At 43.5% G+C, this 16,104-nt stretch overlaps 1 protein-coding gene and 1 long non-coding RNA gene across 2 annotated transcripts in view; one reads left to right on the top strand and one right to left on the bottom strand.

Annotated features, from left to right (window-relative positions):
* Positions 1 to 16,104, top strand: part of LOC139107792 (dipeptidase 1) — a 73,150-nt gene that overhangs the window by 21,989 nt on the left and 35,057 nt on the right. Inside the window, exons 4-6 of the mRNA XM_070665638.1 lie at positions 2,639 to 2,771; positions 8,307 to 8,457; positions 12,404 to 12,473. Of these exons, the coding sequence (XP_070521739.1) occupies positions 2,639 to 2,771; positions 8,307 to 8,457; positions 12,404 to 12,473 (354 nt within the window). The remainder of the gene's footprint in view (positions 1 to 2,638; positions 2,772 to 8,306; positions 8,458 to 12,403; positions 12,474 to 16,104) is intronic.
* LOC139107807 (uncharacterized) overlaps positions 1 to 16,104 on the bottom strand; it is a 199,270-nt gene that overhangs the window by 162,873 nt on the left and 20,293 nt on the right. Inside the window, exon 2 of the long non-coding RNA XR_011546568.1 lies at positions 2,617 to 2,695. This is a non-coding gene — a long non-coding RNA (uncharacterized lncRNA). The remainder of the gene's footprint in view (positions 1 to 2,616; positions 2,696 to 16,104) is intronic.

The raw sequence follows: 16,104 nt of genomic DNA, 5'->3' as shown, positions 1-16,104 counted from the left end.
AATCCCTTCGCCCTTTGTATTTATCGCAATATTTTAATAATATTAATTCGTTGTTTAAAATACTTATTCAAATACCGCTGAATTTTTTTTTAAATTAAATTTCCCGAAAAGTTTTCAAAATTTCCTGCCGTTCAAAGTTTTAATTAAAGTTCTATAATAATTATTTGAAAACTCCCGCAGAATAAAAGTGATGTAATTCAATGCCGCGATATTTCGCGAACATATATGATACGGAAGAAATAGCGCGGCGCCGTAACAAAAGATGCATTTAACATTTAACGCGACACCAGATGTGGGAATTAAAGTAACGTGATGAAAGAGAAAGCAACTTTTTAAATCAACTTTATGTGCGGTCCTTCACGAAGTGGTCTGCACGGAGTAAGTTAAAACGGCCGTCTTAATAGCTAGCTCGCATCGTACGGCCACCAAATTGCTAAAACGTACATAAGAGCGATGGCCCTTACAGCCAGAGCTCGCCTTTAAGTGGAATCGCAGACGCGACACGTTCTATACACGGAAAGGAGAGTATTTTTACGAACGTCTGACCTAAAACTCGCCGCGACTACTGGCTGTTCTTGCTCGCGGCCGAGCCAGAGGTGCGGAAGGGAAAGAGAAATCTCTCACGTACACACGCTACCGTCCATGTAGCGAGACACGTTCTATGAACGTCTGACCTAAAATGCTGCGGTAACTGCTTCCTTACGAAGCCCGAAGGAGGAAGGGCGAGGGGTGATTGCGCGCTAATACAGATGTCAGTATATTATGCTTAACATCCTTGCATTTTCTCCTATGCAAAATTACTCAGATCCGCTGTAATAATCTCGTAAAATCACGTGCCTTCCATCGCGGTGTTTGAAACCAGACTTTCGCGGTTAAAGCCGAGACCGCGGGTTCGAGACGACGAGAAAGAGAATTGTAAATGCTAATATATCGGCTGATAATTTTATGGACACAATAATAATTAGTGAATATGATTCGCCCGGCGTATTCTAATCCCTTTACTCGATTGATATCGTTACAAGTAAATGATTGAACAATGTACGAAGGCAATTAGAAGTTAGAAGCTTCCATTTTACCGTTTCCGTGTGGCGCATCGACGTTAAGTCGCGAGCGTAGGCTGAACTTTCCACCGCCGTTGAATTATTTACTCGTGGCAATTACCCGTCTCGCGGAAGAAAGTCGCGGAAGTATTCGAAACACAGACGTACCCGAATGTAATTACAACCGTCGGCATCGCACGTGATTAAAGCTCGTCAGTAGTATTAGCGAGCGCTGCTGCTGCGACTCTCGCGTAAGGTGCAGTTTCTGCCGGCGCGGCGGCAGGAATCGAGGCGGATGCGCGAAGCAAGAAAAACCGGAAGTGCTCTCGCGCCTCCTCCGCGCGCCCGCTGATTTACGACACCGCGACGGCAACCTCACGCTTCGGACATAAATTTCGCCCACGTTGTTAAATAAAACTTGCCGACGACGACGACGACGGGGGTAACGCGCGCGCGCGACGCTGCCCGCACTTGTGCATAATGCGGAAAATTCGCGCGGAAGTAAGACACCTCGACCTCGGTTCCGACCGAGCGTAAGAACTTAATGTTTCTCATTTCCAAGTTCCAGCGGTGTCATCTGACGGGACATCAGCCGAGAGTCCCCTGATAAGAATTTATTAACTTCGCCTTAAACGCGTTTTCTCGTTCCCCGCGAGAAAAATACGCGCGCGGACACGCGGCGCGGTAAAAAGGAAAAGAAATCTAATCACCGGTTTGTTTGACTACGAATGATAAACGTCTAAAATATGCGCATAAATTTCTTAATGTCAAACGGATGTCGCATAACGAGTAGGGGAAACTAATTATATCGCCGTGCACGGCGATCTCGCGTGACGGGGCGGGAAAAACAGAAAATCGCGATCTTTGCATCGCGTGCCTTTTTGAAGTCGCGTTGTTATTTTTTGCGACCCCCAAGTACGTGCCGTGCACGGAGCGTAACCTTAAGAGACATCACATTCAGAGGATTTAAATTATACCGAGCCGCGCCGTTGTATTTTTGCGCTGAATGCATTGCAAAAGGGGCTCTTAGAGTTTACGTTATTTACGATCATCGTCGATATCAGGTTATTTAAAATGCAAATGACCCCCCCACGCGTTCGTAGACTATCGTAATACGCATTTAATTATTCCTAGCGTTATCAGATGCCGGATTAAAGCGGCGCATTATATGTGTCAGAAATATCTCGTAATTAGAATACGAATGCGATTAATACTATCGTGTTTTAAACGCGAGTAAGCCCACGAGCCAATATTGAATAAAGATAATCCTTTGCAATAAATCGCGACATTTTTATCGATTTTAGCTTTAGCAGAAAGACCAGCCTATTTTACATTACAGTAACGTCATAATATATCCATTAACATAATAAATTCCATAAAATTCGCCGATATAAAATTTCCATATTTTTGAAATAATTAAATAATAATTTCGGATTTATCGTACATTGCTCTTTATGTTCGAATTAAAATAAAATATCTCTATTGTGCGATCTTTGCATGGGCGAATGCAGCGCGTGAAAAAAATTATCGCTGCTTTATTCGTTAGTTATAAATTGACAAATACAATCTCACTCACCATTTCATGTTGTTAATTACAGTTTTGGTCCGCGTACGTGCCCTGCTCGTCACAGCATCTCGACTCGGTGCAGCTGGCCCTGGAACAGATTGATCTCATTCGACGATTGGTCAACAAGCACTCGGACAGCATGGTTCTCGTTACCACAGCGGAAGGTTCAAACTTTTATTCACGCATTTACGCGAGATCGCGATGAAAAAAAAATCTAGAATGCTTGAAACATTAACTCGAAGCGTTCGATGCGTCGTGACTTGCGGGAATAAAAATTCACCTCGCGATACATTTGGCACGCAGCCAGCGCGAATTCGACCTCAGGCTCGTCCGATACTTTGAAATACTCGCGATTGAACTCGCTCGACCGGAGCTTCGTCGCTTGGAAAAATATGCGAGCGACAGGACGGTATCTACTCGGCGAAGGCCTACGCGAGCCGTCAGGTTCAAAATACACGCTATTTTTCAGCCGACGGGAAATTTATCCACCTCGAATTACAACGAATATTCCACTTAGCCCTTTAATGCCGGCTATATTACTTGATAATCCGAGTTTCGCCCGGAGATTAATGTGCTGCGCGGCGCTGGATCAATCTTGCATAATTGCTCGCTATATCAATCTACTCCCCCAACAGACCCGGCTAATGTTTAAAGTTACAGAGACAAGGTCTGCCGCCCCCTTCCCCCTCGCGCGCGCAAACAGATTTTTAGATCCATCGTATGAAATTTTCTCCCCGGCCGTTATCCGTACTCCGCGGCAACCTTTCCCCGTAATCTCCGTGTCTCGCATGTTTCGCATGTTGATGGATATTCGCGGGAATAAAAACATAACTGGAAATGTCGTCTCTCTCGGAAATGTGTCGTCTGCAGCACGTGTTCTAGTGCATACCGGCGTCTGAAGCCGGCGAATAGCTATAGCATTAAATTTTCATTGTCGAATCGTGTTATCTATTTCCCGTTTCGAGCTCCGGACGTGTTCGAGATCCCCTGACACTCGGAGGCAAACGGGGATCGTCATTTTCCATCCCGCGCTTTCGTTCCTCCCATCATCTTCGCTATGGATTCTTTCTCTCAAAAATTTAGAATGCACTTTCGACTGTGCGAAAGAGGCACGATCCGAGAAACGAGCAATCGCTTTTCCAACGTAAGAAGCATCTTTCGGCCTCGTTGAATCCGTTTCAAGACGATCCACCCAACGAAGAGTCGAGTTTTCCTGGCGATGTTACACTAAAGAATTGAAAAAAAAAAAAAAAAAAAAAAAAAACTCGAGGGTGTAATAAGATCGACCCGTGGGAAACGTTTCTCTCGTATCGGTTCTCTTCTATTTTTTAAAGTAAAATTCCCAGTAGATTGAATCTCTCACGCAACTCTGGACAAATTTATTGATTTGATAAAAAAAAAAAAAAAAAAAAAAAAAAAATTGGATGACCCAATATATTCGTATTGGTAAAAATATAACATAGCATTTCAATGACGCGAGTTTTACAAAAATCACATTTATACGATAAATTTGTACACCACTTTGTTCCACATTCCGCCGTGTTGCAACGAGAAATGGTTACAGCTGTTGGACATTTCCAACGTTTACCATTTATTTTTTAAAAGATTTGAATTAAACAATAATCACATTGGCTACTCTTTCGTAAAATGATAGAATATTAATTAATATATGAATTGTTTCGCTAAATCGTAATGCTACGGTGTAATAAATATTATCGTTCAAACGAGATTCCGATAGATTTTTCTTGAGCATCCAAATGTTGGTAAATCGAAGGGAAAAGAAATAGAAAAAAAAAGTCGATGACAACGACGATTACAGCATGATAAATCTGGAACGTCGCAAAACAAGAAAAAGACTGGATATTCCTGGTAAATAACGTCGCTTTATCGATTGCCTTCTATTTGTCGTATGCATTTCTAAGGGAAGACGGATTCGCGTTACAAAGTGAGGTTTATCAAGTTTGATATTACGGGAAATAGTCATTACGCCTCTGTTTCTCCGCGAGCATTATACAAATGGAAATTACAGTTCCGGAACAATAAAATGAATGCTTCAACAAGATAAACGATATCGACGTATTGCGTTATATTAAATATTTCACAACATTTATTCAATGAAATCCCTGATAGAGTTATTCGAAGAAGTTTCAAGTGAAGGAGATTGAAGCGCATTTCGCAAAATATAGATTCGGGATTATCTGATACAAAACATTCCACACAGATTCCTGAACTCTAATGGAATATGTATCAGGGTCTTTTACGTTTTTAATAAATAACATAAATAGAATTCCTCCCATAACTCCCAGCCGCTTCGATTGTTATCGTTTCTTTTTCAACGTTCCGCCGTTTGTACTAGTACTCTTTCCTCTGCCTTCCTCTCTCTCTTTCTCTCTCTGGACGTTATTTTTAATGTGTCTTATTTCGCGAGGATGTGCACGCGTCAGACAAACTCCCAGAAAATTTCCTATATTTGGCGAGCAAATATTTGCCGCTGGATTTCGCCGTCCCGCTGTCACAATACTCCCTGTCTAAGCGTAACGCAAATCCGATGGGAAGATGATGGAACACGAGGAAGATGCGCCGGATGGTAAATTCCAAGCGGAATGGAAAAATGTCGGTCCGACGCTGCTGGCCGACGTGCCCCGTTCGATAATCCCCGAATGTCGACGACTGTACGTCGCCGCGTACATCCATATGTAAATGAACACGAAATACGCATACGTACGTTCATACATGCGGACAGCTGATTGTACGAAACCGACGGCGCATCCCCGCGTGTTTTTTTCGCGTCGCGAATTTTTTTTTCGCCGCTGATTAAAAAAGGCCAAGGCGTTCGGAGAGTGCCAGACAGTCGTCGTAATTCCGGGTGTTATTCTGCATTTTGCATTGTCGAACTCGTTCCTCGCGGAATAACGTTTTTGAGAGAAAACAATTTCGCACGTGCGACTTCGAGCGCACCTGTCTCGGCGAGCAAAAAATAAATAAAATAAAAATAATAAATAAAAAAAGTTACACCTAACGCTCGGGGGCCGCAGGTGCATTTTTCACCGCGTACCGCGAGAAAGAAATCACGTACTTTGCCTTACGCGCGCGATCCATCCCCGATTCGTATTATCTCCAAGTATTATCTCCGCTTTATCTCGCAGTGCGTTACGCGAAGTGTTGATAGAAAGACAAACGGTCGCACGTCACCGTAAAGCAAAACCAGGCGCCCGTCTTTTTTAAAAATATGCAAATTTCATGCACGTTACACGCACAGCGGCGCGTTATCTCTCGCCGGCCGGTAAAAGGGGGTCGCGCGAGGGGGGATTCGGGGGCGAGAAAGTACGAAATATAGCACTTTGGGGAAGCAATCTGCCAGATGGAAGAAAGGGCGCCGCTAGAACGCGGAAGATGAGAAATTCCACGAGGAATGGAAGAATGTTCTGAAACCATGGAGCCCACCCGTAGCTCCTCCGATAATGTCGAAACGCTGGTCTTGGTACATATATATGTGCGCCGGCACGTACATACATTCGCGTGCACTTCGCGTGGAATATATGTACGCGCATACGTACGTACGTGCAGGGACACCCGCACCGATACACTCGCAGGGCCAAATGTATCAGCGTTACGTGCGGCCGGGTGCAAAAGTATAAATCGCGGGGGGCGCACTAAATCAGGGGGCCATCGACAGCACGCGTTTTATTCGCGTCACTCCTTTTTCACCGACGCGTCCATTAGAAAAGCCATAATGCAACGTAATCGCCGGTCACGTCAACGGGGAAAAATTAAAGCCGCGACAAATGACGTTCGCCGTGGCGCGCGATTTATTTCAGAATGCAGTCGGAACGAGTGCGTTATTAACCCCGTCATCGTTTACCAATCACGGGAGGAGGGGGTGGAACAAAGAAATCGCCAAAGCGATCTCGGACAAGCACGCTGGAAGTTTTCGAATCGAAATATGATGACTCTCGCGATCTGTCGTCTTAAAAAAATAGGATTATACATTTAAAAAGTATGCAAACTGTAGCGCGGGCACTCTCCTACTTATGAACTTTCCTCTCGCGAACTTTCGCAAGTGGGAACAAAATTATAATTCGTCAATGCCAGCGCTACGAGGATCGTTGGCACGAAAAAGATGTAGAACAATTTAATCTTGAAAGAATAATTCCTGCTCTTTTAACTCACGCAGATATATTTCGCGCAATTTTTCTTTCTTTTTTTCTTGTTTTCCCCTTTCTGATTAAAGTAAAATAGTAATTTTGAGGTGCGCGAAACTTCAACTCGAAACTAGCGTGCCTTGGTACCGTAAAATTAAATTTATCACCGAAAACGTAGATTCTATGCAAAAAGCTCTATCTGCGTGAGCTCTTCAATTATCGATCGTTAGACCGGCACGCGAGTATAGGCACGTTGAACGTATTAAAAATATACGCCGGTATATATCGTAACGATGCAGCGCAGGTCGTATTATGTATTCCGGTTACTGCTTTTGTGATATTACCTCGCTGCGGAACGATATTTTTAGAAGCGCGATAATCCGCCGTTGGCGTCAAGTGTATTACTTCCACCTAGCTGCCATGAATTCTTTGTAATTGGATGATAAATTACGCCACGCGCTTTTTTTTTTCCCTCGTTTATCGAACTCGTTCGTAAGCCACCGTAAGCCGCCACCGAGGTATCGCGCGCGGCTAGTAAGAATTCGCACGGGAAAAAAAAACGCTCGCGGTACCACCTACGACCGTATAATTTTACGTATTGACAGCAAGACATCTCGCGAGCCTCCAGCGCCTATCCAGCGAGGTAGCATTTTAATCAAATCCGCAAAACGCAAACCGCGAAATTGAATTCCCCGATACCGCCGGCTGAATCGCGCGTCGTCGAATTCGATTAAGCGATTAAATGTCGCAGATCGAGTTCGCGGAACGCTGACAAAGTGCCCGATTATCAGCTGATTAAAAGGCTCCCCGACCGCGCGGGCGCTTTTCCTCGTTCCTCGGCTTGAATTTCGGGCATCCATCGTCGAGTTAATTAATTTTTATTTACACTTTGTAATTAACGATCGTCGCGCCGAGACATTTCCGATAATCACGGGCAATTTGAAGGGACTTAATTAATCCGAAGATTGGAGACACCGGATAAGCTCGTTTAATTATGATCCACGCGCACCGCGCATTGTGTACGTCGTAATTGAATTTTACACTTGCATTGTTCACGCTCGAGCCGCACGAAATAAAAGGGAGCCGTGGGAGTCGCGAAAAAGATACCGAGCTGTTTAACCGGAGGATTTTTCCCCGATGACAGCCTCGTCTCGGACGCAATTTCGGGGCGTGGTACATACATGCATGTCCGTCGGGAGCTCTGTTTGGGCGCGACTACCGTCGTTGTTTTCCGTCGCAAAGAGAATTTCGCGCAAACTTCGCAGATCCACTTACCGGTATTACTTATCGAAGGCACAGCCGGAACTTCGTAATGACGTTCCGTTATTAGATTCATGTGTCACTCGCGTTACGTGCGAGAACTCGCGAAAGTGAGATTATTCCGCCGAGAAAGGTTAATGAACGACGCACAAATGCGAAAAGGCCAAAACGCGTAAACAGATTGTGTTTTTATATCGTTTTTTTTATATACCTATTAAATAAAAATCCCGAGTATAAAAAGTGCATCACGTGCCGCCAAAGTTATTTATCGGAAACTATTATAACGTATGGTTTCAGGTATCGAGAGAGCGCACAAAGAGGCTAGATTAGCGAGCCTGATAGGGGTCGAAGGGGGCCACGCTGTCGGAGCGAGTCTGGCGGTCCTGAGGATGCTGTACGAACTGGGCGCCAGGTATCTCACCCTCACGCACACGTGCAACACGCCTTGGTGAGTGTGCCAGCGCAGTAATAAAAGTGCCGGTAATTGAACTCTGAAGAGATACGCAAGAAGAGGCGAAAGGCGAAACGCGTTTCGTTATTCACGCAATTTTGTTAGAATCCCCTCCAGAGTTATACGCGCCGAAGCTCAAGTTTAGATCAAATTGAAACTTATTTCGTTTAAATCAAGACGCCAGAAGCTAAAAGCACTAAAAGCGATCCGATTAAGACGAAAAATCCCTCGCCGTTGCATGGCGACTTTCCAGTGCTAAAACCGATCTATCGAACCGCGAATACGTTCCATTTTTCACTGGCAATATTTCCGTAAAAATTCACCGTTAGAGCGTTACGCTTACAAGAGATTTGAACGCAGCGTCCATCCATATATCTAATGAACGAAAAAAGAGTCATCGATGAAAATGCAACTTGCAAGCAGTGATCTCGCTCGGTCGCGGTCATGCAGGTTAAAAAGAAAAATAAAAACCTATCACCCAATCCGCGTTGATGCGTAAATAGCGATTACAGTGTACCTAGAATTTTATCGTCCGGTTGCTGAAAATGGGCCTTCAAGCCGCGCAATAACGCCGGTCATTGCGGCAGATGCAATCGCCAGTGCCTTTGCAGACGGGACTTTTCCATTCGCATTGCCCATAGCAAAACACGCGGCCAACGGTAATAATTCCAAGCCATACAGTTTCATTTATTTCTCGTGCATTAAAAGCTATATCGCTTTGAACGCGAGCAGTAAAACGTTTAACGTAAACGGATTAAAGTTCCTATAATAGTTCGCGCGCAGAAACCATAAGAGATCAACGTTACCGCTATGCGTTCGACCAGTAATCCGCAAAAATTCACGAACAGCATAGTTTCACAGTATTACCGCGGCCTTTCAAACCTGCAACCGCATTGAAAAAAACGATAATTGCAATGTCGAGGGATCAGTTATATAGGTCGTTCAATTTCGTAAAGTAATTTTTTATACTTTAAAACATGTTTCCACTATATCGCAAAAAAAAAAATTTTATTTCTGTGAAATCAACTAAGCGTTTAGACAATATTGCGTTTAAATCAATTTTAGAATTTTAAAATATCTTTTTGCAAAAAAAAAAAAAATACAACGTTAAACCGGCAATAATTCAGTCAGACAGAAATATTCGAATATTAGTTTGTTCTATCACTGATTCTATATTACTTTATCACTAACAAGTTGTAAGTAGATTTATCTGGCATTTAAAAAAAAGGATTCAAAAAGGAAGAAAAATATTTTCAATATTTTGGGTAGTGAGTTCTGTCTTAAAATATAATTATACTATATTATTCGAACCCTCGATATTGGGGCGAGAGTTTTTTCCGCGTGTCGAGTTGTGTTTCGAGAACGGAGAGAATATCGAAGGCGGGAGATGCAGGATTACGTGAAGATCGCAGGTCGTGCAGCCCAGCTGGTGCCTCGGCAGACAGAGCGTCGAAATATTGCCGTGCGACAAACAATGGACGTATTCGCGAGCGGCGCGGTGAACTTTTACGAGACATTCCTCGACGGCTGCAAGACGAACGCGACAGAAAGCTTTTCGAACCAACTGATGTATCGCGCGGGTATCGCGCATTCTCTTACAAGCCGGGATGAGCTCTGATCGATCTGTCTCTCCCGCTTGCGGTTTTTAGATTTTATGATACCGCCGCTCTTTTTTACGACATTACGATGAAGAATCGCTGCCGCATAGTAGATAAATTTTGTCACGTTATCGCGTTTACGGTTGGAATGGATTTACACTTTTCTCCCGAATTTCTCCACGTCATAAAATTTTTTTCGACAAAGATCCTACGACGGACGCGACGTGAATTTCTGATTAATCAATGTAGCCGGCAATATTTCGAAATTTTTACAGTGACTTTTCTCGCAATTTAATACCGTTATTTTGAGAAAGTAAATCCAGATTAAATTCGCTTTTTGTTTCATTCAATTAAGCAACATGTTCATTACACCCTCGTTATTGCTTGGAATTACCCGGAGGCTAATTTAAACGGGGCACGATTACTCGGAACGCCGCGTTTTAAAAGTTTCCTCAACGTTTTAGGAATAAAAGAGAATTTTAGACTATTTCGTCAAATAATATGGTTTCGTTATTACGTGACGTATAATGAGAGACACGCGAAACGGCAATCAGCGCTCGTTCAACTTATTTCACGAGTATATTTAGCCGGGCTCGAAGAAATCGCGACGTGAAAATATCGCGTGGGATCGCATTGACAAAAGTCGCGAACAATAGAGCCATGGTCCGGCAGGATTTATTTCCGCGGCGGTCGGTACGCGACGACCGTTATATTTCACACGTCCCTGCTTTGCTCATCCGTTGCTTTGCAATTAAATCTCGCGTGTAACATGATAAATCCCGCGCGGATTAATATACATTGTAATGATATTACACGCATCCGTAGAGTAGGTACCCGGCATTTTGCGATAGGTAGGACGATCGCGTTGCGAGCATAAAAATCCTCGCAGTTGCTGTCGCGCCTCTCCAAGCGCGCGACCATAAATCCGCGAAATCGCGTTTGCACGCGCGACAGGTACCCGATCATCGGGTCCCGCGCGATTAGGTTCGATACGGTGGAACGTCCGACGACGGCGAGGCGTGTGCAGCCTCGGCCACTCGAAGCGAACGAGAGGGAAAGCCGCGAGATTTAATGGCGCGCGTCCGTCGTCGTCGCCGTCGTCGTCGGTCGCAATTAAACTCGGCGGTTTAAACTTGCAGCCGATCTCGAGACGAGGATACGTAACGCGACGGCCGGTTACGGCTCGGTTATCGATTATCGCTACCATTATTGCCACCGCATCATTGCTCTGCTCGCGACGGCTTATAGATTAGAGGATACAGCGCTAATGCGCACGATTGTCAGCGCGGTATTACTCCGAGTCCTCGAGCTGACGCCTAAAGCACTTATCGTCAAGAATTGTGTTCCTAGAGCTGCGACGGCGGTTAGCGAACGTGATCTTGGCGCGGTGTACGTCGAATCTCACATGAAGCGAGCGCGTGGATGTGTCACGTACGCCAGCCGCCGTCGCCGCAGCAAATGCCATGTCTGTCTTTTAAATTACATCTCCCATCTACGTAAGATATTTAATTGCCCTCGTCCTCTTTTTCGCGACGATGACTGTTATCGCGCGATTAGTTGTGCGTCGCGAAAAAATTGGAATAGCGTTAGGGATATTAATTAAAAGATATGGAAGCCGACGAAAATAAATTTCAGGGAAAGCATTAGAGAAGTCCTATTTCGCGCGGCGTTGACACGGAAACTGATCGGCGTGCATAAAGGCCTGCCAATTCAACGGGACGTGATTTACTCGCGTGTTACGTGACGAGAGCCAATTATCAATATATCACGTTGTAGAAAAATATGCTGTCGATATTATCGATAGTGCATAGAAACATATTGGTAATTAATCCGAAATAGAGCGTTGCTGTCGTGAACTTTTCTAAAGTAATAAACTATAATTTTTCGTGAAATTATAATTAAACTGCCAAGCTGTCTCTTAGTCTATTTGGTTATCAAAAAATTCAAATGCCGATATAACACTTTTATCTCGCATCCTGCGATCGTCGTAAAAATTTCTCAGTTATTAAAGAAACAAATATATTATATATATAAAAATCATACTATTCATTTCGCGAAAACGTACAGAATTTAATGAGTAGCATTGAGCGACATAACTTGAATGAAGTGACGCACTAGCATATTCCCCGAAATCATTTGGAATAGAAACAAATTAGGTTGCGGTATGATTGCAAACTGGCCATTGTGGCTCGCCGCAAGCTACCGTTCTGTGAATAATACTATTGCCGTTATCGTTAGCATTACGGAGGAAAGGGGAGAGTGTGGAAACCTGTGATTAGAGGAAATTCTATCGCAATAACATTCACGATTGTAGCTACTGAGTTACTGACCTGTTGGTTCGTTAGGGCAGACTGCAGCACGGCGGATGAACCCGGTCAAGTGCCTCAAATCGGTGGCCTCTCGAATTTCGGCAAGGTAAGTAAATTATTCAACCTCATACGCGTTACTAACTAAAACGCGCGTTTAAAATCCTCGTGTTTGCGAAGACGTAAAAATCAACAGCGAAAGCGGTACGTCTCACAAATGATAATAAAGTGCCGCTGTTACTCGTACGATAATATTCGCGATATTCTTTCGACATTTTTCCTGCGGAGTCTGTGAAATTCACGGAAACCGCAAAACACGCACTCCGATTATGGTATCGAGCACGTTTTCATAGAGCATACACGCCCCTCTATAAATCTATCACACTCTATAAAATTATTTTTGCAAAAATGTCATGCGTCTCCCTCCGTCATATACGCGATATAGAAAAAAAAAAAGAGGTTCCGACCAGCGCTATCAATCCCGCCCGCTATTATTTATGACGCGGCCATCTGTAAAACGGAATTGAAAAAAAAATATAACATAGGTGTTCGCGTATTGAAATGCAACACGATTTGATTGCGTTTCTTTTCGAGACAAATCTCCCGAAATTTTCCGGATTAACAGCTTTAAAGTTCGATTATGGTGTCAAACAGAATTAAAACACACTTCCCTCCCGCTTCCCGCTCACTCCGACAGAATGACCGATTTTGACCGCGTCAGCCATATTCAACTGAGAGTTTAATCGTAAATCTGGTGTGTTCTACGCTGCTTGTATCGACGTGTCGTCCATAAATATACGGATTTCAATGAGAATTTAAGCGAAAAATGGTTTCACCAAAGTGGAACCGAAATGTTTTTGGTTCAATCGGAGATCCATCGGGCACGGCGATATTGAATTTATTGCTGCGGTGATTCCACGAGGATCTGTACATATATTCGCAGGAAAAACTGCAGTAACGCAGTACGGTATCAGGTCTTTGCAACAATTTTCTTATCCCATCGCGTCTCAGAAATAAAAAAATTAATATCTTCGATATTAATATTATAATCATTTTAATAAAATCGCTATTAAACATTCTACAATTAGCAAGTGATTATTTAACGCGACAGTCTTTAACGCGCAAAAGTGTTTGCGAAACAAACTAAATTTAGCGAAACTAGATTTCGGGCAATCTACCGATCGAGCTGATCCTCTGAAAACTACTAAAATGGATGGAGCGTGTTTCGAAGTTCTACGGCACCATTGTTCGCTTACATGACGAAGGACGGTTAGTCCAACGGATTAGTGGTCGTTTCCAAATTCACTTCAACTCTCTGATACGCCGGCTCTGTCCATTACTGTTAGAGTAGCTACTTAACTTTTAATATGTAAATTTCATCGCCAGAAACTTTAAGAGCATTATCCCTCTCTTCATAAAGGCCGAAAGATGTTTTGCGAGATATATTTCGAGTAACTCGAGTTTATTAAAACACCCTACAAGACACGCCGGAGGATATGCGAGATGAAAACTTATTTTTACAGCGGCTGAAGCGCGCCTTCAAGAGGGAAAGAGAGAGAGAGTCGCACAGTGATTAAAGCGGCGATGATTTTGACGACTAATTGCGCGCACGGTTAAGTAATATTCCGCGTTAGCTCAGGCTTAACTTCCGAATACCGGTCCATTCGTAAACGATGACGCTGTACCTAGGCAATCACTTAAGAGCAATGCCGCCTCTCACCTTTCAAGGATATATCTTCTACTTGTCAAACTTTAAGTTCCTCGCGAAAGTGTCACGTAGAAGGGTCGTTGGGAAACTTCACGCTGGGGAATAGTCTGAGCAACAGGGATGTCACTCGGCAGTCTTCATCGATTCGAATGAGCTTAGGAAACAGCAACAATAAACTTTTCTCAGCCATTTCCGAGTTACGAAATTGCAGTAATTGATCCAGTTCCATTCGTGCCATTAGCGTTGTCCCCGAGTGGCTCATTGAATTTATTTCGATTATCGAAAGGCGAACTGCACTCATTGGCAAATTGGCATTACAAATTCGATTCGAACGGGCGAAGAAAGCGCGATAACTTACCCGGGGCGAGTTTTTTTATTTTTTTTTTTATATTTTTATGTTTGTAATTAATTCAATATCCATTTAGCTCGGTCGAAGTACTTTCGCGTTTACTGCGTTTCCAATTAATCGATTTCTACGTAGTCTTAATCATCGTAGATGTTCCGTAACAGAAATTTTGATTGTGTTTGCGACAGTGGTATGGTTAAGTCCTTGCCGATCAACGAGGAATTGAATTTGCACCACGGTGATGCTTCGAGCTGTTAGTTGCACGCTCAAACAGAACTCTAAGAACTTTATCGCCATGAGTGCGGGAAACTATTCAACGTCTTGTTCTATTATCGATAGAACTACCGTTAAGAACGATGTTTAATTAAATCGTAATATTTGCGAGGACCCTTCTTTATATTTTTAATCTATTAAAAAAATTTATATATGTAAAACTACATGCGTGTTTCACGCATAATTTCATTTCGACATTTTACACACAGCCCCTTTTATATTTCTACAAAGTAAAATAACAACGACTGCTTTAATTGTTTAAAGAGTTATACCCGTCGTTTAATTCACGCCGGTACGTTCGTATCTGCGGAAATAAAATACGCGTTATTGCGAACGGCAGCGAAAGAGTTTCCTCAAGTTCTTCCTGCAAAGGAAGATGCACTTGCTAGTTCATTCATATTTTATGTGTAGAGTAAGACCAGCCTTTCCCATTGCGCGTTTATCCATCCGTACTGACGAATATCACCCGTCGTTCTTCAATGCGCGGCAAATGGTCAGGAGCGGAAAATAAAAGCGAAGGAGGAAAGAGAAAGGAAGTCGCGCAGACGATCCCAAGGGCGTTTTTCGACGGCCGAAGACGCATGCGAATGACTTTAGGGACGTGGTACAAGTGTAAACCAACCGCGGGCACAGAAATTGCTCAAATATTCAGTGGAAATGGCGCGACGGTGCACCGACCCTTTATCCTTTTGGGACAAAGAGAGATTTATCGCGTCTAACCCGATGCAAACGCGCGCCGAGACATAAGTAAAATCTCTCACTTAAGATGATGATCTTCGTTTCACAGCGGTTGAAATCGCGACGCGACCGGAGCGCAAATCTATTAAATCTAGAGACCGGGGGGGATGAAAATTGTCGCGCGGAAGTGCGATACATCAACCTGCGCTGGAATATATTTTTCCATTTGCCTTTTAGATTTGCAACACGCTATGCGGCATAGATTACATTTGGTCTAAATTGCCGGAAACGAAAACAAACGGGATTGCTCACCGTGACAGATGTTGCGATTACGTAACACATATACTCTTCGGCTGATTCCTTTGCAATGAGCATTTCGTGTCACGTTCTCATGGTACTTTAACGGCATTCTGTAGATTCGCATCTTATTCCACGTGCGGAACGTAAGGTAGAAAAATCCCGGATTCTGGTAGGCGGCACCGCGAACGTGCACGATTAAAAATTCATAGAAAATCTTCGAGTCGCTACGATTTTACGGAATCTTGGATTTACCCGAACTTCCGGGAAACTTCAATTGCATTAGTCCGATTGTATCGCTACGGAAATCGGTTTCGTGCGTAAAACTTTCTCGATCGCTCAGAGATCCCCGAGTGGAAATTTATCCGGCTAATCTGATTTTGCAGCTAGTGGTTAGATCGCGCGGATTAAATATATTTCTTAATTATTGACGAGCTT

Source organism: Cardiocondyla obscurior, linkage group LG13, assembly GCF_019399895.1.
Source record: "Cardiocondyla obscurior isolate alpha-2009 linkage group LG13, Cobs3.1, whole genome shotgun sequence".
In the NCBI taxonomy this organism is placed as follows: Eukaryota; Metazoa; Arthropoda; class Insecta; order Hymenoptera; family Formicidae; genus Cardiocondyla; species Cardiocondyla obscurior.
Note: the sequence above shows the minus strand (reverse complement) of the source record. Positions and strands in the feature narration are given on the sequence as shown.